At 38.1% G+C, this 26,273-nt stretch overlaps 1 protein-coding gene across 1 annotated transcript in view; it reads left to right on the top strand.

Annotated features, from left to right (window-relative positions):
- Positions 1-26,273, top strand: part of AMPH (amphiphysin) — a 114,543-nt gene that overhangs the window by 66,287 nt on the left and 21,983 nt on the right. Inside the window, exons 5-16 of the mRNA XM_062567912.1 lie at positions 1,028-1,123; positions 2,492-2,599; positions 2,984-3,069; positions 4,315-4,390; positions 5,294-5,376; positions 8,137-8,275; positions 9,810-9,938; positions 15,382-15,489; positions 18,774-18,797; positions 20,465-20,488; positions 23,118-23,150; positions 24,261-24,311. Of these exons, the coding sequence (XP_062423896.1) occupies positions 1,028-1,123; positions 2,492-2,599; positions 2,984-3,069; positions 4,315-4,390; positions 5,294-5,376; positions 8,137-8,275; positions 9,810-9,938; positions 15,382-15,489; positions 18,774-18,797; positions 20,465-20,488; positions 23,118-23,150; positions 24,261-24,311 (957 nt within the window). The remainder of the gene's footprint in view (positions 1-1,027; positions 1,124-2,491; positions 2,600-2,983; positions 3,070-4,314; positions 4,391-5,293; positions 5,377-8,136; positions 8,276-9,809; positions 9,939-15,381; positions 15,490-18,773; positions 18,798-20,464; positions 20,489-23,117; positions 23,151-24,260; positions 24,312-26,273) is intronic.

The raw sequence follows: 26,273 nt of genomic DNA, 5'->3' as shown, positions 1-26,273 counted from the left end.
GCATAGAATAGCTTTCAAGACTTGCCCATGAGGATAACAGCCCTACAAAGCAATGTTCGTCCCCTTCAGGCTCTCTGCCATCAAAGAGAGTATCAGTCATTTTGGTAAGTGCAAAGAAAAGGGGGACTGTGACATTTAACACTTGCTAATGACTTGCTTGACAGGACCAATGGCCTCTGGTACAGTGTTTCAGCAAGAGTATTTTGCTTCTGGCAAGAAGTTTCACTCTGCTCTCTGTGTGGTCCTCTTCACATCAACTGCATTACCATGCTCTTAATAAGCAGAAAATTACCAAGAATGTCTCCTGATGATTATCTGTGAGCAGCAAAGAGAACTGAGGAAAAGCACTGTAGCTTCTTGGGGGATTTTGTTTTGCCTGTTGATGTAGGGGCAAATCTGAAATTCCAATTCTCTAGTGGTCTGAAGTAGAGCTTTGCAAGACAGACGTTTGATCAGATGCCTCTTGCTGGCACAGAACATATGGGAAGTAAAGACAGAGCTTTCTTAGGACAGATCATAACAGCCTTTATTTTAAAAATGAACAAATAAAGCTAAGCTTACAAATCCTTGTAACTGATGGGAAAGTCACTTTATATACTGTTTTTATTTTTAGTTGTACTTTTTTCCTCTGTAAGGGAAGCTTGTCATCAAGCAACATTCTTATTTGTAAGAACTGGAGCAGCTTCAGTTTCCACATTTGTGACCTGGAATCTGAAATTCTGAGAAAGACCTTGAATCCATGATATCCCAATTTTCAGATAGAAGCTAATATTTGAAAGAATGAAAAAAAAAACTAATTATTAAACAAATCTTCTTTTATTGTGAATTAAAAATTGCAAGGTCAAGATGTTGTGTGTTTTTTTTTTGTTGTTTGTTTACTTGATAACTGCATTCTGAGGTAATGCCATGAAGAACATGACAAAACTTTAGAAACATTAAGCTTTGCCGTTTACCTTGTATTTCCTCTTAGTCTGGAGCAGAATTCAACTACTAAGTATGTTTCTCTCTTCCCATTTGCTTTTTACAGAAATGTGATGAACTTTGGGAAGACTTCCATCAAAAACTGGTGGATGGGTCGCTGTTGACCTTGGATACATATCTAGGACAATTTCCTGATATCAAAGTACAGTAATGCTTTCCTATAATGGAGAATTTGTACATATCACTAGTTACTGTTGAGTCATAACAAAAAAAAATGAAGTGAGATTTAAAAAAAGGGAGGAGGAGAGTCAATTCTTCTCTGCGGTGTAAAACATTCCGTAAGCAAAGCCCAGGAATCAGGCTGCACTGATTTTTTCCAAGTGAACAGAAATGATCTCCATGCAGTAGTGGTTGGAAGTAAACTAACCTTTGCATATCCCAATTTTGTAATGTTTTTTCCTGCTCGTATTTGATACAAGACATAATTCTCACTGACTTCAGTAGGAGCTGAATTGGCTCCTCAGCCATCAAAATGCCAGACAAATTGCAACATTAAGAGGAAGCCTTATGTTATTGGCTAGATGCACCTGTGGGTATTTAAATGTCTTTGTGTTACTTGAAGCATGATTCCTGTTATTTAATCAATTCTGAGAAGATTTTTTTAATACATACCAGGAGAGATTGTTATGCAGATTCTAGCTTCTCCCAGATGCCTGGGTAGTGGACAGTTGAGAGAGGTGATTGCTAAGATGAAATGTGTGAGGGTAACGAATCATTCATTACTGGTGAGAGAGGAATACTTTTATAATTGGATGTGGCTACCTGGGCGTAGATGGAAATTCCTTGTAATGCAGTGGTTTATAATTGAGTAGGTATCACACTCCATTGATCATTTTAATTTTATTAATTTATCACTTATAAATCCTGACATTATTGACATTCATACTTGTTCCTAAGCGAAATTGTGCTTGTGCCCTCTCAGCGTGTGGCCCACAGCATCATAAAGATACATTCACATATAATATCCAGGTTTGTAAAGTTAGGACAGGACATTTCAAATGACTTTTTATAATTCTCTTTAGCTGTAAGAGAAGTAGAGCAGGAAAGTTAGAATGCCTATTACATGTTAGAACTCAATTTGTCTCAGTTATGTGTCAAATCAGCTGTACTGATGAGTGCACTCTGAGCATTTTTCCTACTCCAGAAAAAATATATGCTAATTATTTGTTAAATTTGCCACACTGTATAAGGGGGAGAGTTTAACAAGTCTGTTTATACTGGAGAATGAGAGAAGTCTTGCACAGCATTGCTCTCTGACTTCTGCGGCTTATAAGCCCTACGCTCGTAGAAATCCCTTCCAAACCATCTGTAAATGGGTTCCTTATTTAAAATAAGGTGATTAGCTTGTCTCTTTTATCATGCCCATGTTTCAGTATGATGTGCTTGTAAGTCAGATGTGATTTACAGGTGAGAGAGAATAAAAGCATGTCAGAAAGCTAAATGAAAACATAAATAACTTTTCAGAAAAGTGCGAGTTGCACTGCCTTTGCTTTTTTCTGCCTCTGTACAGACTCGCATTGCGAAGCGAAGCAGAAAGCTAGTGGACTACGACAGCGCGAGGCATCATCTGGAAGCCCTGCAGAGTTCAAAAAGAAAAGACGAAGGCAGAATTACTAAGGTAGCACACTCGGAAGTATCGTGGCAGAAGATTTCTGGAGCTTGGGTGGATTCATTTCTGTACAGAAGCCTGGCACAAAGTTTTTCTTTCTTCTTTCAGAAGTAGAAATATCCTTGAACATAAATGGATATTAAGTATTGTGGTGGATTAGAAAGAGAACACCCAGCCTCTTGCAGGAGAGAGTCCTGTTTGAGGCCTAACTTTCTCACTTAATGGGCCTTAGGGAACAGCAAGTCCTGTGTTGGCCTTTGTTATGGGTGTGAGTTGTATCTTTTGTTAATAGTAATAATAAAGATCTGCTGGCCAGGTTTTGCCAGTGGTTACAGAAACCAAGTTTTGTGTCTTGCAGTGATTACAGAAGCCAATCTGTTCCTTTTCTTTTAGGCTGAAGAAGAGTTTCAAAAAGCACAGAAAGTGTTTGAAGAGTTTAACAGTGATTTACAAGAAGAATTGCCATCTCTGTGGTCACGGTAAGGTTAGGCAGATATTGTCTGGAAGGACTGGAAGAAGACTAAGGAATGGGAACCAGTAGATTTTAATGAGCTGTCAGGTTTAATAGCTCCTTGCAGATCCCACTCATCATCTTTTTGAATTAAAGAGAAGATGCCCAAACCTGATCCAAAATCATATTTACTTCTCCCTATATTATACTTATTTCTATCAGTATGTCTTGACACATAAGATTCTTTACTGTATCTTCATTCTACGGTGCAAGAAGGTCTTTTTATGGATAAAGAACTGTGGCAGGGCACGACTGAAATGCTCTGCTTCTATCACCTTTCTAAGAAAGCTGGTGGGGATGCTTCATCCTTTCAAGGAGAAAAAGGCCACTTGTTAGTATAATGGATCATATGTTTGCACTGTCAAAAGTGACCATAGAGAGCAGCCACAGGATGTTCTAGAAATTTTGGAATGTCTCAATTTATAGGTCATTTGTCTATAAGAAGTACCAAAGCAAAGAATATAGAAAGATTTTATGACAATTCTTTCCAAGCTCCTATAAAATACTGCCAAAGTAATATAAGAAAAGAAAAATAGTATTCCTTTATAACTACTTCAGAATATACATTAGAGTTTTATACTGACTATGTCTGTGATATAGGAGCACTTGATGGCATAGGTCATTGTTTGTTTCCTTACAGAAAAGGGAGACAAAATGAGCAGGAGAATAAAAATGATAGCAAGCATCTCGTTAGCATGCTGTGTTCTTTAACAAATGACATGCTGGAATCGAAGTGTGTTGTGAGTCACTGAAGTGTCCTTTGTCTTCTCGATCTTTCTTAATTAGTTTTTGTTAATTGTGAGATCAAGAGAAGGCTTTCTTGATGTGTTTCTGACTACTGCAGTTGAGGAGCTGCTTAGCACTTCAACGTATTTGTTTTATGAGCTTACTAAATGTAAGACTACCTAGGAATGATTGGGAGTAAGTACCCTTCTGACTCAATATGTCTGTTGCCCACTAACTAGTCTCAGTGAAAGATAGAATTTAATTTGAGCAAGAGTTTAAAAAGAAAATGGTTTCAGAGTCCTGTTTTTGGTTACTATGATTTTCACATTTAATCCAATTATTTGATTTACTGAGAATAACAGTCAAGAATTCTGCATGTAGTCTGGGAAAAAAAAAAAAAAAAAAAAAAAAAGAATTCCTCTTCCCTTGTGGCCCTCTCCCCCCCATCTTTTATTCTCTTTTCTTTTCTCTGTGGCATCCTTTGTAGGCGAGTTGGCTTCTATGTGAATACTTTCAAAAATGTATCCAGCCTTGAAGCCAAGTTTCATAAAGAAATAGCTTTGGTGAGTAAAAATGAATCTCTTACATATACTGTATTATGTGATATATATAACAGCAAATGATTGTCTTGAATCGTAGCAGTAAAAATCTAGGAGAACAACTTCTGATGATCTGTCCTAGCTCCGAATTTGTAGCATAATCTTCCCATTGGTTTCTAATTCCTCGTTTTTGTACTTTCCTTAAGGAAACAGCAGCCCATACGATCTTGGATTGAAGTGCGTTATCAACTGTAGCAGTAAATTCATTTTCTATTTTGATACTTCATTTCATTTATATGACACTATTGTCTTCAATATTATTTCTACGTCCAATTGCTAGGTATCTCATTGTTTTAACCAGTCCTGGATAAACATGTCAGGCATCCCCTTCAAGACCTTTATATACATGGTCAGCAGTACAGCATTATATCTGTGATTATTGGACAAATACAATTTCTGTAAGGATCTTAGGAATGTATTAAATGCCTCACTAGGTGAAAGTGTATTCTCTATCATAACGTAGAAAACTTATAGGAACCAAAATGGAGAATGTATTTGACCCATGTAAGTCAGGACCAAGTTTTTGAGTGAAGAATAGGAAACTTCTCTCCTGCTCACATTGCTTCAGACCTCAAAAGATCCGCTTCATCAGAGAGCAGACGGCAGTGAGTCCCACGTATAAATTTGTTCTCTGAAATCCAGCTTGTTTCTGAAGAACTGCCGCCATCTTTGCAATTGTTTCTAGGGATTTTGTTAGCTTTTTCCGATAGTTTGGTTCTTACTAAAGATAGCACTGAGTTATGTTTTTGGAAGGATTTATACCATTTTAAAGAAATCAGAGCAGTTTCTAGACCAGACTTACCACTATGTTTTTAATCATGGCTGTAATATTTCTTGTAAATTTAAGCAAGTGTTTTGTCTTCTCAGCTATGTCACAAATTATATGAAGTGATGACGAAGCTGGGAGATCAGCATGCAGACAAGGCCTTCACCATCCAAGGGGCACCCAGGTGAATTTGTTGAATTGTTTAATAAATTGCCTTGCAGTTCAACATAGGTAATAATCAGCCACAGCATATGCAAGGATTGCTGCACGGCATGGTTGCTGGGTCTGTTTGTTCAGGAAGTTAGAGAGATACCTTGGATGAAGGAGATCTTCTCAACATGAGTAAAGGTATAAAACTTCCTTCATTACCCAATTTTTATTTCTTTCCAAAAGCAATCAAGGTCAGATTTGCAGCTGTTGCTATTTAGCCTAATTCATTGCAGAATATTACATCAGTTTGCAGCAGCTAAGTATCTAGCCCATTTATTGTTAGAGGCTTAGTCTACAGCAGAGTTGCTAACTCTTATGACTTTCTTTTTTTAAAAGGACTGAAGTATTAGATGTGTTCTTAGCTCCTAAAGGCATATGATTAAGTGAGAATCCTAACTTTGTAACTCAGCTTTTCGCTCTTGTGCTTGTGAGGAAAAGTCAGGAAAAGTGATCTGAGTGGATCATAAAAGCAGAAAAGCTGAAGTGAAAAGAATGTTACAAAATGCCATATTTTAAATTACTTTCAAGAGGGATCTTATTTTGTCTTTAAAAAGAAAATGACTTAAAAAAAATGTGCTTTTCTTCAGGTCAGTGGGTGCCAATGCAGTGTTTCTAATTTTCACTTCCAAGTAGCATAGCCTTTCTCCTGGAATTTGATCTCTTTGGTTCTGTAATAGCAGTAGGCAGAAAAGATTGAAAGTATAAAAGGATGGCACTTACCAAAACACAATGACATTTAGAGTGAATACCTACACCCTGAATTTTCATGCAATTCCAGCTCATGCAGAAGTAATCAGCACAATATTCTGGCCTCTGCTAATTTGCCCTCAAACCAGAGTTAGATTAGCAACCATTAAAACTGACCCAACAAATCATCTGCCTCAGACATATGGTTGACATTTCCCCATTTGTTTCCATCTCACTTTGGAAGGGGAAAAAATAAAATATTAGAACTTCCAACATAATAGAAAATTTAGAACTATTTTGTAGAGAATTTATCCAAAATTTTTGTTTTGGATTAGTTCTGTGTTAATCCATGCCCACTTGTAGACTGCCTTAGGGGACTTGTTAGCTCATGTATCACCACTCTCAACCCCTGAGAAGGACATCTGAGTGAGATTACATTTCCCCTAGAGCATTTGTAGAAGGTTTTGCTGAATGAAAAACTATATGTTGTTGGAAAACTTGAAGCAGGTTTTGTAATAAACAGGCTTTCTGGCCTCCTATGTCTCTTAAATACTGTTCAGTATGCACACACAGTCCCTCCCTCTGAATTAGTCTTGCCAGGAACAAGAGAGAAAATATGACTTTAGCTGCAAGTGAGTAGACATAGGTTAATACAGTGTGATATAATAGGGTCTTAACTTATTTTAAAAATTTTTTTAAAAGTGTGATTTTTTGTAATTACTATTATATTCTCTTATGTGAAACTTGCTGCAGTCTAAGTTTTTTCTTTCTTTTTTTTTCTTTTCTTTATTTTTTTTTTTTTTTTGCTTGAGAGAGCTGTAAAAGGATAAGTGCTACAAACACTGCAATATTATTGTGCCATACTGTTCACAGAGCCTTATGTGAAACTATGGGCAGATTTTGAGCTCTATTGTTAGTTATGACGTTCCGAAATACTACTCAGGAACATGTACTTTTTAAGATAAAATAACTTTCTACAGTATCTAAAATTTTCTTTAAAGAACTGTATAAAACTAAATAGCTTAAAAACTTGTAAGCTGTTGAGTACTGTCCTGAAGGCAAATATAGTACGTGGAAAGGAATTTCTTAATCATTGCTTTTTTTTTTTTTTTCTTCCTTTTTAATATTTCCACAGAAAGAGGTGGTGAGTGTGAGCTAAGTCTTTTCAAAGAATGAATTTGCCTTGCATTAGCATTAGGAACGTGATTATAGTGTGGTCTCCACAATGATGTAATGCTTGTGTTCTCCCTGAAGAGATGTAGGACTTGCTCTTCTCTTACTGAGTCCTGTGGTCCTTGAATGTGGTAGTTTATAGCCTCCCCAAACTGTAAGCTTTCAGAATTTCTAGGTAGCTGAATCTGTCTCAGTGTTTGCCCCAGGAAGGGCAAAGCTTCACCAGATCTTTTGGCAGAGCTCTGTTGAAGTCACTTGACTATGAGTCATTTATAGCTGTGGTGAGTTGTCCCTATAAATAATGATATTCTTATCATAGTCTTTATTGTGTTTTATTTTGTTGAAATCTTTCTGTTGTTGCTGAACTTTTAAAATTATTTCCATTATTCATTGTTACACCTTCTCCTGGGATTGTTTATCTTTGGAGCCTTTTATACTGAGAGCTGTGTAAGCTCACAGAAATGTGAGCTCACATTTCATGATAGTTTCAAATTTATACCTAATATATTGTTTCAAGTACAGAATCTGAAACAATGCAGGTACTTTGTTTCCCTCAAGTTAACAATAATCAGATAAACAGAAAGACCAGACATTCCAAAAACCAAGATCATTCAGGAATTAAAGCTTTCTTTGATGCTATAGATCAGTGAATTGTAATTGAATTTAATTATAGTTTTAGTTTTATTCATACCATAATGGTTGAATTCATTGCTAGTGTATATTGCCTTTGTGGTCACTAGCATTACATGAGGGATGCAGTTCAACTGTTGCGTCAAACTGACCCTGTTAGAGGCAGGAGGGACCAGAAGAGAAAGGTCAGGGTGATATATCAGCATGATGCATATGTCCTGACTATTACTTTGCTCCTATCCAGTGATTCAGGTCCCCTCCGTATTGCAAAAACACCTTCACCACCAGAAGAGGTGTCTCCCTTGCCTAGCCCCACAGCTAGTCCCAATCATATGCTGGCACCAGCATCTCCAGCACCAGCCCGACCTAAATCACCCACACAGGTAGGTGGGAAGCCAACAGGAGAAAATGACCTGTTGTGCAGAAAAAGATGGCTGAGATGTTGCATATGGTGGGATTGTTTTGTCTGATCCCTGATAGTGAGGCCCCTGGCTTTGCTGCTGTCTTTGGTTGTTCATCCTTGTGTCAGAAGCAGAGGTGGAAAGTGATTTTTATATGGGGGAACAGGGAAAGAAAGTACCTAGTGAACTGGGGGCACTTGTAATGACTATGCAGAACACTTCTTAAAAAGTAGCATAATTTCTAAGAGCCCTTATCCCATCAGTGATAATTTGGAAATCCTGTTCTTAAAACCTTCATGTGAATTTCATTACATTATACATTGCTCTTTACCATTTGTGTTCAAATGCACACAAAATATTAGTGTTAGCCAAGGAGTATCACTGAATGGGTCAGCCTATATTTCTTTCTAGAACAGCATCTATAGTGCAAGAATTGTATGTGATGCTTTGAGAAAGTATCAAAGACAAGATTTGTGTTATGATTGTAAGAAATGATAATTTAATCTTAAAACATGATATGTAAATGCCATTATATAATTAAGATTTTTTTAATCAAGAAATATGATGGAAATCAAGATGATGATCACATCCTGAGATAGTGGAATTCTAATTATTGATGTTTCCAGGGTGAGGGATAGCTTCTGTACTGACTGCTGCTTGTATGTGGGGGAAAAAAAATAATTTTGCATTTAATTAAATGTGAGAACACCTACTTTCTCTGGTCTCCCAAACTGTAACATCTCATTGCCTGAATCTTCATCCAGTAGAACTCAGTTTAGTCTTACTAGTGCCAATGGTGCTACATCATTATACTACCTAAGGATTTTTGTGTGCATGGTTTTTTATTATTATTATTTTGACATATTTTAAAAACATCCATTGTTTGGTATTATTCTGAGCAAACAGCATGTCAGAGTTGTCTGGCTGTCTGGACAACAAGAATTAGTAACCTGAGTACATCTGAGATGCTATGTTTCCTAGAGACAACGGTTTCTTAGCATTAAGCAGACTTAAGAGGAAGTTAGAGGTGAACAGGGAAGAACATGAATTGAACAAAATCTAAAAACTGAACTGAAATGAATTTAAGAAGCCAAAGAACAGAAACGGCTTGGTTCTATGCAACACTGCCTTTCCACTACAGTGCTGTGTAGGGGAGGAGGTGTCTTGCACCGTGTTTCCCAGAGTCTCTTCTTCAGCCAAGAAGTACTTTCATATGAACTCTCTAAACCTGAGCTGAAATGCATTTGAAATGTAATGCTTTTAATTTTCTGACTTGTTTTTGTGCAATGCCTCCTTCCTTTTCAATTTTTTGTTTTGTTTTTCGCGCAATGTTTCCTTCCTTACTTCAAGACAGATGACAATGAACAACTGAACAGATTCTTTGAATCTGTGGCATTTTCCTACATTTGAGGTGAAGCAGCAGATACCAGAGCCTAACTCAAACTGTTTAGGCCTAGCTTCAAGCCCTGTCTCTTGTCTCTGAGCTAAGTCTGTGCCATTTTTGCTGTCTGCCTAGCTGAGGAAAGGTCCTCCAGTTCCACCGCTGCCTAAACTCACACCCACAAAGGAGCTGCAACAGGAGAACATCATCAATTTCTTTGATGACAACTTTGTTCCAGAAATCAATGTGACGACCCCGTCACAGGTAAGCTTTAGGAAGGGCAGAGTGTGGGTCCAATCTTGCAAGCCCCACAGGGTACTCCAGGATCATGACCCTATGGTTGATCTCAGTGGGGAGGGAGGAGGAGGGTGCTGAGAGAAGGCTGTGGCAGAACTGACCTTTTAGATCATCTTGAAAGTCACACACAATATTTTATCTTTGACTAGGTCATACGTAATTACTGAAAAGGGCTAGCACTGCTAGTGTATTGAAAAAAAGGAGAGATTTCCTGATGATAGATGTGACTAACAATACTGTGAAATGCAACCATGTTTGAGATTTACCTGAATCTATATTTCATTTTAAGCAGAGCGTTCACGTAAAATGCTTTTTTCCTAATCCCAAACATCTCAAGAAATACATCATGGCAATGCTTGGTTGTTCCTGTTTCTTTCCGTCAGAGTCATACATAATAATGTATGTTTCCACTGGATGATTTTAAAAACTGGAACTTGTTTTTTTTAACCAACATTTATTTTGGTTTTCTTTATAAATATGTGGTTTGGAAATTAAATATGTATTTGCAGATGTAAAAGTCGACTCTAGCTAGATTGGTCATTCATTTGGTTTTGACTCATGTGAACATTGGTTGCACAGCAGAGCCTTGTCCAGAATGACTTTTATCCCTCCTAATAATTCAATTATGAAATTAAGAATATTGTGTATAACAATCAAAAAACCCAGAGCTGTGCAAAATTAACTGAATGCAAATGCTACAGGTTTCCTGCACAGCTCTGGTAACTACTGGTTGTTCAATAATGGACTGTTTTCTATTATGGTAATTACTGCTCTGAAATCCAAGCCTGTATATGACTGTGGAGAAATATGCAGATCGGAAGCTAATGCAGAATGTTTATGAATTCTTGTTTTCATGTGAATTACTGTTTTTGTACGAATTCATTTGACAACACAAGAGGATGTAGTCACAGCAATGAAACCACAAATTATCTTTTAGTTGGAGAACTAGAACATGTAGTGCTTTGTTTTCTTGTGGAGGGGATAAAAGGGCATTACGACGTTTCCCTTTGAGATCTATTTGGAAGAGGAAGAGGAGTTACTTCTGGTTAAATCCCTGTGCAATTAATGAATGAAAACCTGCTGGGCAACTCCCACAATGGGAAGCCTGTACAAACTGGCTGTTGGGCCCTCGGAAAAGGGGGATTTCAGGTCTGTTGCATCATTGTATCTTGACTTTATAAGAGTTATCCATCTGGCAGTGTGATACCCAAAATCAGTGGTAAGAACTGGCAAAATTTGTGCTAGATGTGATCCCCTGCATTAAATGCTCTATCCAACTAATCTCGACCTATCAAACTAGCTAGGCAAGCAGAAATGGCACCAATTTGCTTTTCTATTAAGAGCTGACACTGGAATGGGCTCAAAATGAGTTTGAGTTGCATTTTGAGAATCTTTACAGCCTTTCTACAAGAGGTAGTTTTAAAATTATAATGACATAATAAAGGTGGGCATGCTTTTGAGAATTGATATCTTTCTCTTGTCTCTTACGGAAAAAATATATAGCCCTCCTGTGAGTGATTTACATCTCTTCTTCCTCCCTAGTCAAAGAATAACTTGAGAATGACCTAAGTTATTCCCTAGACACCTTCTCATGAATGATCTGCCTTTCTCTTTCTACAAAACCCGCCCCCATTACTGTAATGTAAATGTGTCTGAGACCTTTGAGTATGTACAACCATACACAAATAATGTGATACAGTTGGCTTTATATCCTTCTATAAGATAACTAATTATTGAAAATGTATGCATGAAAACTGTAGGAAACACATATGTATTGCTCTCTTGGTGCATATGGCATCTCCTGTACTCACTGAGCTTCAACTGGGTAGCAGGGAGGAAGCTCTCAACCCTGCGGAGCCTTCTAATGGTGCAGGGGGTTCCCAAAGGACTGTGCTGGTGTCCCTGGCACTATCCTCGCTTTCAGAGGCATGAAACCTGCAGACTGATGAATAGTGTTGCACTGCTTTAATCCCAGGCTTCAGACAGGATTATGAACAAGCCAAACACTTTTCTCTTCATGAACAGAGGAAGCAAACAGCCTGTACCTGCTGTTGTTCATCTCTCCCTTGTTCTCTCTCTCTTTCTCCCCCGCCTTTCATCTAGCAGCACTAATGGATTTGGTGCTGTATGAGATGCTAGTCTTGCTTGCTGTTGAGTATTTCAGGCCCAGATTAAACAAAGCAACTCTTACCACAATTTTATTTATTTTCAAAAGTGGATTCAATTCCTGCTAAGTGAAAAACCTGAGAAAATGTGATATCTCTGAGGCCGGAAGAGAGAGGTCATTTAGAAATGAGTGTTCCTGTGTTATTACAAACTTTCTTCTCCTTCCTCATTGTACTCCTCTCATGTCACTGTTATGCTGGGATGCTGAGATAACGTGACAACTTGTGTGGATATTCACACAGGTTTGGCTTCTGAAATCAGCTCATCATTTTCATGGCTGGTGGTGCTTCTTGGTTTTAGACAACTACTTAAGTAAAATATTGCCAGTAGTCCAACTTCTAGTGTCCCATTACTAGTTTGGACAACAAAAATCTATATAATGTGCCTCTCCAGATACCTAATGTCTTAGCCTGGATGCCTCAGGCAACTCTGAAGTGACCAACCTTGTGCTGCATTTGGGGCAGCTCACAGAGCTGCTGCAGTCATTGCTCAGTGGTAAGGGTGAAGGAACCAGAGGGCTACAGCACGACTTGCATTTCTCAGAGCTGTTTTAAATCTCATACTGAATGATCACAGAGAGGGGCTGACAGGTATGCCAGCCCTCACAGGGAACAAACAGGTTTCTTTTGCCTTCTCCATCCCTTGAACATAAACATGCTTTGAGAAATACAGCCCTGCTTCTGTCACAGGCACCCCTTTCAAATGTAGTGTTTCTTCATGCTTCGTCATGCTGTGGTGGAATTAACACAAGCTGGTCAGTAGGCATTCCTGTAACAGTCTGGTCCTTATTAAAGGATTTCCTGAGGTTTCTGGTTTTCTTGAATCTTCATCTAACTTGGTATCTTAGTTACACTGTCTCTTTTCTTGGGGTTTTGTTCCTGGCATTATAACAAGTCTTCTGTTCATTTTAGTTTGTGGACAACAGCTAATGTAATAATAATGTCTGCAGTCAGTAATCAGCGCCCTATCAAAACCAGGTACCTTAGTTGTCATCTTGCAGGGTTTACATGAGACTCCTATTAATTTTTTTCAGTCTTCATAACATCTTCATTCTAAAATCTCAGTGAAAGGTAATTATCTTTCCCATCTCCATCCATTTCTGATTATGTACTGGTTAATGTCATGTTATTTCATCAAGCTGTATGACCATATAAATACTAGTGCCTCACGGGCATATGTGATAAAATCTAAATGTATCAGATGAATGACATGGCAGAACTCTCAATGAAAATAATCTTGATGTATTAGTGGGAAGGCTGTTTTGGTTTCTGACTTTTTAAAACATGAGATTGTAAGACCGGCTTTACTGGGTCAGACTAATTATTTATCTATCCAGTTGTCATTGGAGGCCAGACATGGATGGCAAGGGAAGAATATAAAACAAGTAGCTGATGCTGCTTTTACCCCCTCCTCATATAGTCTCAAGCATCCAGACATTTGCAGCTCAGGGGCTTCCTGAACATGGTTTCTATGCATTTAGTGTTTCTCAATGTATTTCTTCTCCGTGAATTTATCTTTTGAGTCTTTCATGTAAAATTTTTGTGTTCATGGTACCCAATGGCAAGGAGTTCCCCAGCCAAACTCCATGTCATGTGAAGCACCACCAACTTTTCTTTATTCCAGATATCAGTAGTAACACCAATCTAGAAAGTTTATACTCTTAAATGCCTTAAAAACCAAAGCCTTTCTATTATTATTATTGTATCAGCTCCTAGTTTTGCTACTTTTATGCTTATCCTGTTCTTCTAGACTTTTCCTGGCATCTGCTTTGGCTGCACTCAGGGACAGAAGGTTGGACTGTGCAGGCTTTTGATCTGACCATATGTTACCATTCTTATGGAAGGTTATAAGTGAATATATGTGTACGAATCACTTCCAATATACTGTTTCCAGTCTGAAGTCTTTTCAAAATAGCCTGCTAATTAATATCTTACTATCTACATATTCTGTACATCAAAGGACAAGAGTTTCTCTCACCATTTAATAACATTGAACAACTAGCAGTGCTAGCCTTGTTAGCAAAACTAAGATGCTTGCCTAGAATATTTATTATTAATGATAATTAAATCTCAACTGCGGTTGTTACACTAGTTAAAAATAGCCTTTTATGTTGAGGTGTGCTAATTATTTGTTCATGTTAATTTACAGAGGGAATGATCCACAGCCTGTAGAACTAATACAGCTATTTATAGTGACCCCAGTGACCTTGGCTAATTAATTGAAAAAAAAAAAAAAAAAAAAAAAGAACTGTAATGTATAATCCAGTTTTGTAAGAGTGGATAAAGGTAGCAAGATATATTTAGTTATATAAGATGTTTTCTAAAGGTTAGAGCTCAGGACAGCATTGAATGTGAATGCTATTCACATTCAGAACTGAAATTGAAATTAGGACTACGAAGATGATCAGAGGGCTGGAGCCTTTGCCTATGAGGAACAGCTGCGAGAGCTGGGCCTATTCAGCCTGGGGAAGAGAAGACTGAGGGGGGATCTTATCAATGTCTATAAGTACCTGAAGGGAGGATGTCAGGGGGACGGGGACAACCTCTTTCCAGTTGTCCCATGCGACAGGACAAGAGGCAATGGGCAGAAATTGAAGCACAGGAATGTGCTGGGGAATGTGAGGGGGAATTTCTTCCCTGTGAGAGTGATGGAGCACTGGACCAGGTTGCCCAGAGAGGTCATGGAGTCTCCTTCTCTGGAGATCTTCAAGGCCCACCTGGATGCAACCCTGTCTAACATGCTCTAAGTGCCCCTGCTGAGCAGGGAGGTTGGACTAGATGATCTGCAGAGGTCCCTTCCAACCTTACTGATTCTATGATTCTATGAAATTTAATTCAGTGAGATTTATGGACTTTTTACAAATGTTTGTGTTAAAGAGATGTTCACTTACTACAATGTATGAGTGTTGGGTTTTTTGGCATCCAACTCAAAGTAATTTAAAAGGGCCTTTACAGTCAAACAGTGAACACTCAGCACTCTTTCAAGAGGGCTACAGGTTGTTTAGCCTGAAAAGACAAAGGTGCACTATGCAGAAATCAAAAGTATCATTGAAGCATATAAAAAGAAAATGTAAAGATTATGCTGAAGCTCAGGATAGTCTTCAGAGCTTCCTCCTCTCCTGGCTTGCACTGCAGCTTGAAAATTTGTGATGTAATTTTTAGTTTTTTTTTCTCTCTTAATATTTTGATGCCCAAGGTAGTTTTTATGAGGTAAATTTTCAAGTGTTATGTTTCTTTTCTATCAGAATGAAGTTCCTGAAGCTAAGAAAGAGGAATCTTTGCTAGATTTGGACTTCGACCCTTTCAAGCCAGAAGTTGTGTCAACAGGAGTAACTCATTCGCCCATGTCTCAGGTATTTGTTTACCTTGAGGTAGGCAAAGCAAATGAATGCAGCTTACTATCTTTGGCAGCAAAGATTTGCCTTGCATAGCCTGATCTTCCTGAGCAGCTCTTGTCAGCTGTATATCTTTCCTCTTCAATACCCCTGTGCTACTTGATGATGAACTGGAAGAGAAGGAAATTGTCAGGAGGTAAAATGAGAGGTTTATCAATGAGAGTGGTTGCTAATATCTTGGCCTTGACTTTGGCATGTCATTATTTTCCATTTTTAGAGTAACTCCCTGTGCTGACATTATAATCCTCCAAAGCCTGTCTTCTGACCTGGCTTTGATTCCTGATGTCTAGAAAGATGCCTTAGGAGACCTAGGTCTTATGGAGTCATACAATTACTTTGCCTTGATGGAATTTCTGTACCAAGCAGGGGATGTGATCTGAGTGTTTTTGTTCTCATGAATCTATTTCAGACGCAACCTCAAGGAAAATGAGAGAACGGAATAGCATGTTTCCTTGCAGGATGTTGTACTGAAGGAATTCTGCATTCTATGGTACTATTTGCTGTGGTAGTTTCTCTCAGCAATAAAATAATTAAAAAAAAAAAAGAGAGAGAGAGAGTTGCTGATTTTTCTGTGGCTTGCTTCAGAACCTGCTATTTTAAAATGCAGAATTCACCCTCACTACCCCTTCGGGTAGTTCCTCTGGCCAGCAGAGCTTGGGATCTCCACTGTACATGGGCAAGGAAACAATACTGGCATCTTGCGAGCAAAGCCTGTTATCCTTATAGCTATCACTAACCTGGTTTATACTGTGAGATGTGAAAGGTCTAATCATTTGTTCAGGAATGCAGCACTGGGAAAAGAATGAGCAAACAGGAAGTTTTAAGACTGAGACAGTCCTCGTTCTCTGCTAATCTTTCTCAGTTAATTAATTTTGTCTTTGGTGTATAGGCCTAGTTACGTAATGAGATCTGTAGTGATCTCTAATGGGTTATGTAGTGTTATCACTCCACACATTAACTGCAATTTCTCATTGTGGTTTAATTGAAGGAGTGTTTAATTATAGTAGAGGCTTTCTGCATCTTGTTCTTTTTCTTGCTCCCTGTGAACAAGAAAGATAATAAAAAATAATCCCTTGGCATTCCACATTGACAGAAAATTCTAGCTGTGACTTTGGTAACACTACTGATTCAACTTGTCTTGTAATAACCCTGATTAGAGCAATGGGATAGTTAAACTAAAAGCTTTTAACTTAAATGAGGCAGCAGGTTATGTCCTGACATTGTAATGTACAGATTGTGGGATGCTTTACTCCTTTAGTAGATAAGAACTGTTTTTGATTCAACTGTGGGATGGAACACAGAATGTAATTACACATTATACATACATTTTCATTTAGGTCTATACGATGCATTCAGTGGACACCTTCTGTCTCTCTTCTCTCTTCTTTCCTCCATATATGTAGATGTATGATGTATATTCATAGATATGTATGTGTGTGTGTGTATATATATGTGTGTGTGTGTGTGTGTGTATAAAAGAGATGATTCTTGTATATGGATGAATCAAAGCACTGTACTTTCCAAAGAAGGGAAGATAGCCCTGCAGTAAGGCTTTCCATCTTATGGGATGTGACAGGGTCATTGCTATAGGAGCACAGACAGGATGAAATCTGTGATCTCCATATTCGAGCAGTCTTGTGCTGTTTTACAAGGAGATTAAGAACAGAGTCTTAAATACGTTTTCTGAATGTGTATTGTTTTCTGCCACAGTCATGGATGTTTTTCCCACAGCGAACTGTGCTGAAGTAGTGAACTGAAGATAGGGGTAGGCATCTTTGCCACGACTGTCCTGGGAGGCCAGACATGACTTCCCTACTGATCGTTTAGTTACCTCCCTGCATTCCTCTGCCAACGTGATCAGATCAGAGCAAGTGAACCCCCATCTGCCCTTCTTTCCCTTGCCCCTCCTCACTTGCTTTTCTATTCCTGTGACTGTTTCAGGACTGGCCTTCCAAGACATGCCTGGATAGGTTCCTATCTATATACATTGACACTTTCCCAGGTGCTGTAATGTGTCTTGCCTTTCCTTTGTTGTATTCCTTCCCCCTGGTGCTCAAAGGCATTACTCTTTCCACTGAAGTCAGTAGGAGTATTAGGATTTGCATCAGTAAAGGCTGTAAGAAGAGACCTATAATTTTTTCTTAGAGCTTATATGTTCAGCTACAATTATGGTGGAGTAGGCAGATGCACTTGAGCTGAATTACATCTGCAGAAAAAAGCAGATACCTGGAAATTAAAAAAAATAACTGATTGAGAGTTGGATGTTAGTGTTAATTTACTGTAAATCTGAGTAATGAATTATTATTTTTACCTTTTATTCATTAAAGCAGAAATGGTTTGGGAAGCCATTCTGCCTTTTGTAAAATAAGAAGCAGGCAATAGAAGAAACTAAATGCAGTGATCTCTTCTCTTAGGCAAATGTTATGTCTCATTTAATATTTGCAAATATTTCAGGAAGTTTCACATTTTATTTTTATGTCTTGTCTTTTTATTTTGCATAGACTTTGACCTAGGTTTGAAGAAAGCAGATATATCATAAAGCATCCCAGAGAGCTTTTGAGGCCAACTGAGAGAGCTCCTTCTTTTGTAGAGGACTATTAACTTAGTACTGAAGTCTGCTGTTTTTCTTTCATCTGTCTGTTCAGCTCTTCTGCTGAGAGGCCACCAACATTTCTTATTAACAGATGAGGCAAGAAATTGAAAACATGGGTCAACTTTCTTGTTTTGTTTCCCAGGAAGCATACCATTTTCTTTTCTGGTGTTGGAGTTGTGAGAAAACCTTTTTGTTGTTCTCGGTGGATAGTGGGATCATTTTTTTGATTGACTGAAAAGCCTGACCTCTGGCTTATGTACGCAGTCACAACTTGCAGAGACTCCTGTACCCACTGAAGGTTATTCAAAGTCACTAGTTCAGAATCTGGTGTCTAGTCAAGTACTTAGTGGTATGAGTTCACTGGAAAGAGCAACTACTCTCAAGTAGGAGATATTACAGTCCATCACATACTACACATCTTATTTAACCAAAAAGCATATTATACAGATATATACAGACACATACACACTCATATATACACACATATGTATAGAGAGAATATATATATAGAAAATATATAGATATATATGTAAGTATGCTTATAAATAAGCCTCTGTCTCTGTTAGTTAATGTACACTTCTGTAGCATACTGAACGTGATATGCAAACAGTATCTTTCTAAGTGCCTTTTCTCTCCCCTTATTTTTCAGACATTGCCATGGGATCTATGGACGGTAAGTCTGACGCTTATCCTTACAAATTCAGATATTTCTGTGCCTCTGATTTTGTAATACCCTAAACTCAGATTTATAATCCTTTCCTCAGAAACAAAGATAAAGAACTTACAGACAATGACAAACACTTTAACGTAGATGAAACCACTTGGGATCCTTTAAAAACAACAAAAAATATCTCTGTTGTTTGGCCTACGAAGCATAAGTGATGTTAGCACTCTGGGGTAATAAAGTTCACAATCGCTATAGCTAAGTATTTGCTGCTTTTATTCTCATCTCTACTCTAGTTGTTGGAGGCTAGTCCTGGGTACCGATCACCTGTTTTAAATATCTGAAGGTGTAGTTCTTCAGGATTTTAACCCAATGGACACCATTTTCACAAAATTCAGGAGTGAAGAGAGAATTTAAGTTGTTCTTTCAATAGTGATCTAGAGTTATCCATAAAAACAGCTGCTGCTGTAGAAAACCCCATGAATCCTTCCATCTACCTCCTGCTGTTAAATCAGATACAATAATCTTCAAGAAGAAAACAGTTCATTTTTGTGTACTTTATTTTGAATTTGTGTCACTGTGATAGTTGGGTTGACTTGGTCTGTAGCCAGGAATGTTCTTTTTTGTTTTGTTTTGTTTTGTTTTTACCTTTTGCGGATTCAACCAGCACAGAAATCTGTGGATGCTTCTTACTCATTTAGATTTGTCAAAGTGTTTTGTGAATACATGAGAAATGTGATGCATCTTAAATGCCCATCTCTTTCTCTTGGGAGAGATTAAATAAAGCCTGACAAAATACAGTCATATATGCAGACTAGTCAAAATTTCAATGCTGTCAGTATAAAGAGCAACTAAAATAACTTCAAAATTGAAATAGAAATTGAATTCATAGTTCTGAACTAATATGAGATATCTTTATCAGTGTCTTGCTGTCACACAGTTTTATTTATAGCATGTAATACATAATTTTGTATTATAACTGTAATTCCCTTTGCTCTTATTTAAAAGAAAATCAAGCAAATCATGAGTTTCAGAGCTAAATGTTTGAAATCAGGGATTCTGAACTTTTACTGTGTTTTTCTTACTAGTAAATTGATTCTAGATTAGTTGTTGATCTATCTTGCAGCATTTACATCTGTTCAGAGTGGTAGTAGTGTAGATAGTCGGCCTTATGAGCTGGTGCCTTACTGTGTAAGTGGCCTGGGTGTAAATGCCTCTGCATGGTGCAAGATGATGGAGAATCAGAGCTGTGCACTAAAGGCCTGAGTGAAGTATCTATATCTTAGTTTAAATGGAAGTAAGGCCCCCTACCACTGGAATTGCTTCCTTTCTTCTTCACTGTCTCACAGAGTGATCCCTCTTTTCTACTGAGATGTAATAGGGTACCTGTGACAAAAGTATCAGGGGCTTTAGAGTAATGCAACATGTGATAATTATTCAGTGTACATGTAGAACTTGTTTTCTAATGTAATATGATGGCTGGAGGTGTGGCTTAAATTCGTGGGCCTGTGATTAGTCTTCAGTGGAGGCCAGGAAAGGACTAGCAGCCCTTCCCCACAACCAGTTTGGTAATCACTGCTAGGTAAAGAGCTGATAAATAACGAGCAGTTGCCATAACAAAAAAGTGACATGTTCTTATTTTCATTGTTTCATATGAATGGTTTTCTTCCATACAGACAAGCAGTGAATTGGTGCAGCCGGTAAGCAAGCTTCTCCTCAAAATTGCAACCATTTTAGAGATATGCTTAAGTCAATGTGGTGTAATATATAGTTCTTTGCCTTGTCTCTTGGTGCTGCTCTTTTAGATTGCAATCTACTGTCTCCTAACATTACAAATCACATAGCTTTTTCTTAAACTGCTAAATTTAGTCAGTTTAATTCTTTAAATTAAAATTGCTGTAGAAAAATATAAATTTTGTGTTTTCTCATCAAGTCCGCCTTTATCTTTTTCATCTTGTGTTTTTTCTTTGCTTTTCTGTCTGCTCAAAGCCTGATTCTGCAAAAAGTCTTTCCCTGTGTAACCTGGTCATGGAGGAAACCCCAAACAGTGGGTCATCAGAAGATATTAACAGATCCCAAAGTGATCTAGGTTCACTCAACTGGGGCCTAGATGTTAGCACACCCAGTGTCAGCCAGGAAATTACTGCAGGCGGTTCTTTGCTTTTCCCTGAGGCAGAGCAAATCTCAAGCGAATCCACTGATACTCTGCCTGTTAGTGTTTGGCCTGCTATAGGTGAGCACGATGCTGCTGCTCCAGGGTCAGCTTCTGTAAACAGAAACCAGAGGACTTCACTGGAGGCCCATTTGGATGTTAAAAATGTCCCATGGGAAGATGTGGTGACTGATCAGCGTTTAGAGACCACAACCAGTTTTGAAACACCTTTCCTGGGAACAGATAGCTTGCTGGATGAATCCCTCCCATGTGAAGTGCAAAAGGCAGAGGAGGAGCAGGAGGAAGAAGAGTTTATGTGGACAGGTGTCAAGCCAAGTGAAAAGGTAGAGACCAGAGCTGCTAATGACAAGGAGGTAGAAGGTACAGAGGAGCTGGAAGAGAGAGGCTGTGAAACTAAAGAGAACAGAGAGGCAGAACTTAGTAAGGTTTTAGCAAAGGCAAACAGTGAAACTTCAGTAAGTACAGAGACAGAAACTTTATGTCCATCAGAAATTAATAATGGGGAAGCTGAGACAACTAGTGGGACAACTAGCTGGGACAACCTAGAAAACACTGGGGAAAAAGAATTCAAAGATATAAATGTCATTGAGGAGGCAGATGGAAAAACATCATTGCTGAGCACAAGGTTGGAAGATGGGGACAAAATAGTAGTGAACAACTCTGAAACTATAGAAAGCACTGGCACCAAATCTGAGAAGGTCTTGGGTATCTGGGATCAAGACCGTGAAGGGACATTTGAAGATGGCTTTGACCAAACTGGCAATGCTACTGAAGGCAGTGCTACACTGGAGTGTATAAAAGTGATGGGATGTGTTGACCTCGAAGTAACTGACCACACAGAAAAGGATCCTACAGATATTGGAAACATTCTCTGTGATGCTGAATTATTCAGTGCAGAAGAGTCCAGAGGTAAAGGAACTGAAGACAATAGCGTCAGGCTCCTCCAAAATGGTAGTGATGCTGATGAGTGTCAAACTGCTGCTGAAAAAGAATGGGCATTGCTGCCCGAGACAGCTGATGCTGCCCATACACACTGCAGTGATTCTTGCCTAGATAGTACAGAAGACCAAATGGTAGGTAGGGCAGCAGAAGCAGCAGTTGCTGAAGAGCATCCTAGTAACAGTGATGTTCCTGAAGCCTTGGAAACAGACCCTTGGCTGGCAAACTGGGATCCAACGGTTACTAATGATTCCTGGGGGTTTTCTAATCTGTCAGATGGCCAAGCTAATGGATTGGATAATTGGCCTTTTTTCCCTAAGCAGCAAGACTCAGAAGAAGGTAACACGGAAAATGTTTGGTTAGGCATTAGTGATAAATGGTCCACACAGGATCTGGGAGGGACTGATAACAGCTGGGGAGAAGTAGGTGTAAGCACAAGCAATAAAAGTCAGGAGACGCCAGTAAAACAAGGCTTACCTGGGGAATGGGCAAGCATTAGCAATCCTGGACTGAGCAAGGAGATAGCTAGACCCTTGGTTCTGTTTCAAATGGGAAATTCCAGAAATGCTAGCACCGAGAGTTCAACTAGTCCTAAGGACAATGAGACCAACAACTCAGATTTATCTGAAGATGAAATTGCTAACCGGAGATATGGATTATTGTACCAGGAAATTGAGGCTGATAAAGAAGAGGTACCTACCCCAGTGTGTAGCCTAGTCTAGACAAAGAATTCCTTAGGCCATGTGTAACCTTGTCATTTAAAAACAATCCGTTTATGTTTCCCATTACCCCTTCTAAACCCTTGCTACTCTTTTTCGAAAAATTGTTATGCAGCTGTTCAAAATGTGGTTGCTTCAGCCATGCAATGAAGCAGGCTGACAAAGACACATTTGAAAAGGTGAATGAAGCTTTGAACTATGAAGGCACATAGTGTCTCACAACTTTTTTATTTTATATGTGTAATTTTAAGTGCACCTACAATCCTTTTTTTTATGAAATTCTAAAGTCAGCCTGCTTTTTGTTTTGTTCTGGTGTTTTCTTTAACCTGTTATCAAATAACTCCATCATCAAATTTCTTTTTGCTTTGCCCTTCTTTTTTATTTTTATTTATTTTGAAAACATTTAACCTGTTTTTATTTTGCAAATAAAAGCATTTTGATTCATGTTCTAGTTTAGTAAACAAATGATAATTTATTCTGATCTTTACTTCTACTTAGGCATCCAGCACAGCATTTAATGGATTTGTACAGGTAAGAGATAAACATCTTTTGAGAGCTTTTTCTGTGCTGTTAGGAACAGATTAGGACTGGCTGTATACAATTTTAGGAAATCTGTTCTGCTGACTAACTTCACAATAATGTTATACAAATACAATTCCAGAATCCTGTCTGCTCTCTGAAATTATTACTAAATGTATTAGAATGATATTAATATTCTTGGTACTGTTAGCCTCGCTGAATTTAATAGCAGAACTCCCACTACCTTAGTGGGACTAAATTTTTGCTATTTTAGCTTTTTTATTACATTCTTTTGTGGCTTTTTCTCACAGTTCCCAAATACTGTAAATCATAACTTCTTCCATCTTACTTCCAGTAACTGTTTGTGTGTGTACATGAGTTTTATTTCTTTCTGCACCTTTATTTTCATTTAAAATATGTTTTAATCTGAAAGTTGAATTATTTGTTTACTGCTATGCTGATGATGAGGCTCCATGTTAGATGCTGCAGAGGTGCTTTGAACAAAGATAGCACATTTGTGCTTTCCAAGTCCAGGGCTGTGGATTGTCTGGGTCTTCACTAAGTTCCAGCAGCTTTTCGGACTGGCTCATCTGCAGCATGCCTGTACACCACCTTTTCAAAAGCATGCAAAAAAAAATGAGCTAATATAAAGCTGGAAATATATCCTTCACCATGAATTCATGTTACTTCAGCCCTTTTAAGTTAGTAAAGGATCTAGAAGGAAGGGGCAAGGTGTAAGGCTCCCACCCCTAGTTATTAGGGCAAAATGTTTGCCCCAGGGAAATCAAAAGTTGATACCCATTGACTTCAGTAGGGATAGGATTTTACCCCTCAGTGTTTTCCGATTAACTATTTCTGAATGATTAAGATGTTGGAAAACGCTTTCTCCACTTTTGTACTTACTTAATGAAGGTAAAATTTTGTATCCGTAATAAATTGGCAGTACAACTCATATCCGAACAAAAGCCCAGAATGTCTTCATTCTGGATGTTAAAGTAGCTTAGAGCTAGTTTAGTCTGTGAGAAGTTTGCCTAAGTCAGGAAAACAGGTGTCTTTGGTAGCCTCCTGCGAAAATCCCATCTCGAATACTTTTGCTTCATTGTTTTTCATTTTTGTATCTAGGATACCTCTCTATTTACAGTGCAATCAAATGAGAATGTGACAGAAACTTTGGTAAGTGGCTTTTGCTTCATTGTTAAGTGTCTTACAAAAAAAGGGTGCTGTTTTTGCTTTGTGCAAAGATACTTGCTCCTTGTTTGTGTTGCTATCCTCTAACTTGTAAAATCTCTGGAAGATTTAGTGGATGAGTGGATCCATTGTAGTTGTGTAAGTCTTTTCTCAATGAAACAATTTTCTCAATGAAAGCACACAGGAAAAGAAGGGAAATACTACTTTGAAGGATTTGGCTTTAAAGAAAAGAAAAATTCTAAGTTACTTTTAATTTTCAAATGTATAATCAAATAATTTTTCATTTATTGCAGTTAAGAAATGGCAATAATCAGTACTATGACTTAGTGCACAGCAAGCAGGTGATGATACATAATGGCTGTATACCCATCTCCAGTGTTGCTCTAGCTTTTTCCACTTAGAGCTGTGACTTTTCAGGAAATATCTTTCACATTTTAACAGACAGTCTTTTAAAGGCTAGAGGATCTTTTTTGGAGTGGTCACACTGGTAGTTTCATAGTTTCTGTTACAGTCATTGGTTAGCCTGGAGTAAGGATATGAAATAGCTTTTTTATCATATGATATGGTGCTGGAGTGAGTGTCAGAAAATGATATTGAAAATATTATTTAATGTGGCTTTTGTATAATGCCTCAGGTGGTGCTTCAGTGTTCAGCATCACCTCAGATAGTGCATTCAGTGTTCAGAATGATTACTGAATATACTGAGAATATTTTTAGTATTTTTGCTAGTAGTTCAAGCATGGCAGCTAGTCTGAAATCCTGCTTGTCCTAAGTGACTTGAAGCACATCAATACAATCTTCATTATAACATATTGTCTGTGATTCTAAGTCTAAAAGTTTCTTCCGGCATTAAACCTCAGAAAACTCATTTAGTCATCTTACCTGGGATAAGGTAAGATGACTAAATAAGGTCTTGTTTTTCTCATTTCTATTCTCTATTCTTTGTAAAATTCCCTAAAGCTTCTATTAATACACTAGACAGAGAGATTTTGCACAGTATGTTAGCAGATAATGAATATTTCTTGATACTATGTCACATCCTGAAAGTCTTGTTTAGGTAAACTTCTCTGTACCTCACTAAAAACCAGTCATCTTAAGGAATATGTAAGAAAAAAGGTGAAATATTATGGATTTTTCCTGAAAAATATTGGCAAGGAAAAGATTTTAGTATCTTTGAGAATATCATCGAAACTATCTCTTTATCACAGGAGACCTTACAGCAAGCTGCATGTTATTAAATGCAAAGCAATTAAATAGCTTTTGTTTTTCCTATTATGCTGAATATTTTTCATGACAAATTAATTTACAGGGGTTATTTCGATTAGTTGAGTCAGCCATCTTTATAAATGGTATATACTGAGTCCAGGTTGTAGCCCTCTCCTTGTATGTGTGTGTTTGCAAGGTGATGTCTCTGTGCAGTGAGAACCCATCTCCGTGTTGGAGATACCACTTGTGATCTGAGCTACTTTGCTACAGGACTGAACTTGCTGCAGGCTCATGGTGTTTGCTAGATCCTCTGGCTAAAAACAAACATAGGCCAGAATTTAAAAGGGTAGAAATCTCAGTAGTATGGCTGGTAAATGGATGCCTGGTAGGTGATTGGAGGGCTCATGACAGAATGCATGTTAACAGGAAATCAGGGATGATTTTCGATAGCAGGAATTCAAGCAGTCAGTGGTTGCCCATGTGTATGTAAAAACCTTTTGGGTCTGTAGTATTTACTTCCTACCTTCATTAGAAAAGAGGCCATTTTGTTGGAGAACTAACAGAATGAAGAAATAGGAGGTAATTTTAAAACCCCCTAAGAAGCTCTGGGTTGGGTCATACAGGTGTCAGTTTCGGCTCCTGACTTTACCATGACTTTCTGAAGCATCTCTGAGCAAACTGAATACTTTCCCTCTATTTCCATGGCTCCTTTCTGTGACTCAGGAGAGTAAGACTTAGGGA

The sequence above is a fragment of the Rhea pennata genome, chromosome 2 (genome assembly GCF_028389875.1).
Source record: "Rhea pennata isolate bPtePen1 chromosome 2, bPtePen1.pri, whole genome shotgun sequence".
NCBI classification, from domain to species: Eukaryota; Metazoa; Chordata; class Aves; order Rheiformes; family Rheidae; genus Rhea; species Rhea pennata.
Note: the sequence above shows the minus strand (reverse complement) of the source record. Positions and strands in the feature narration are given on the sequence as shown.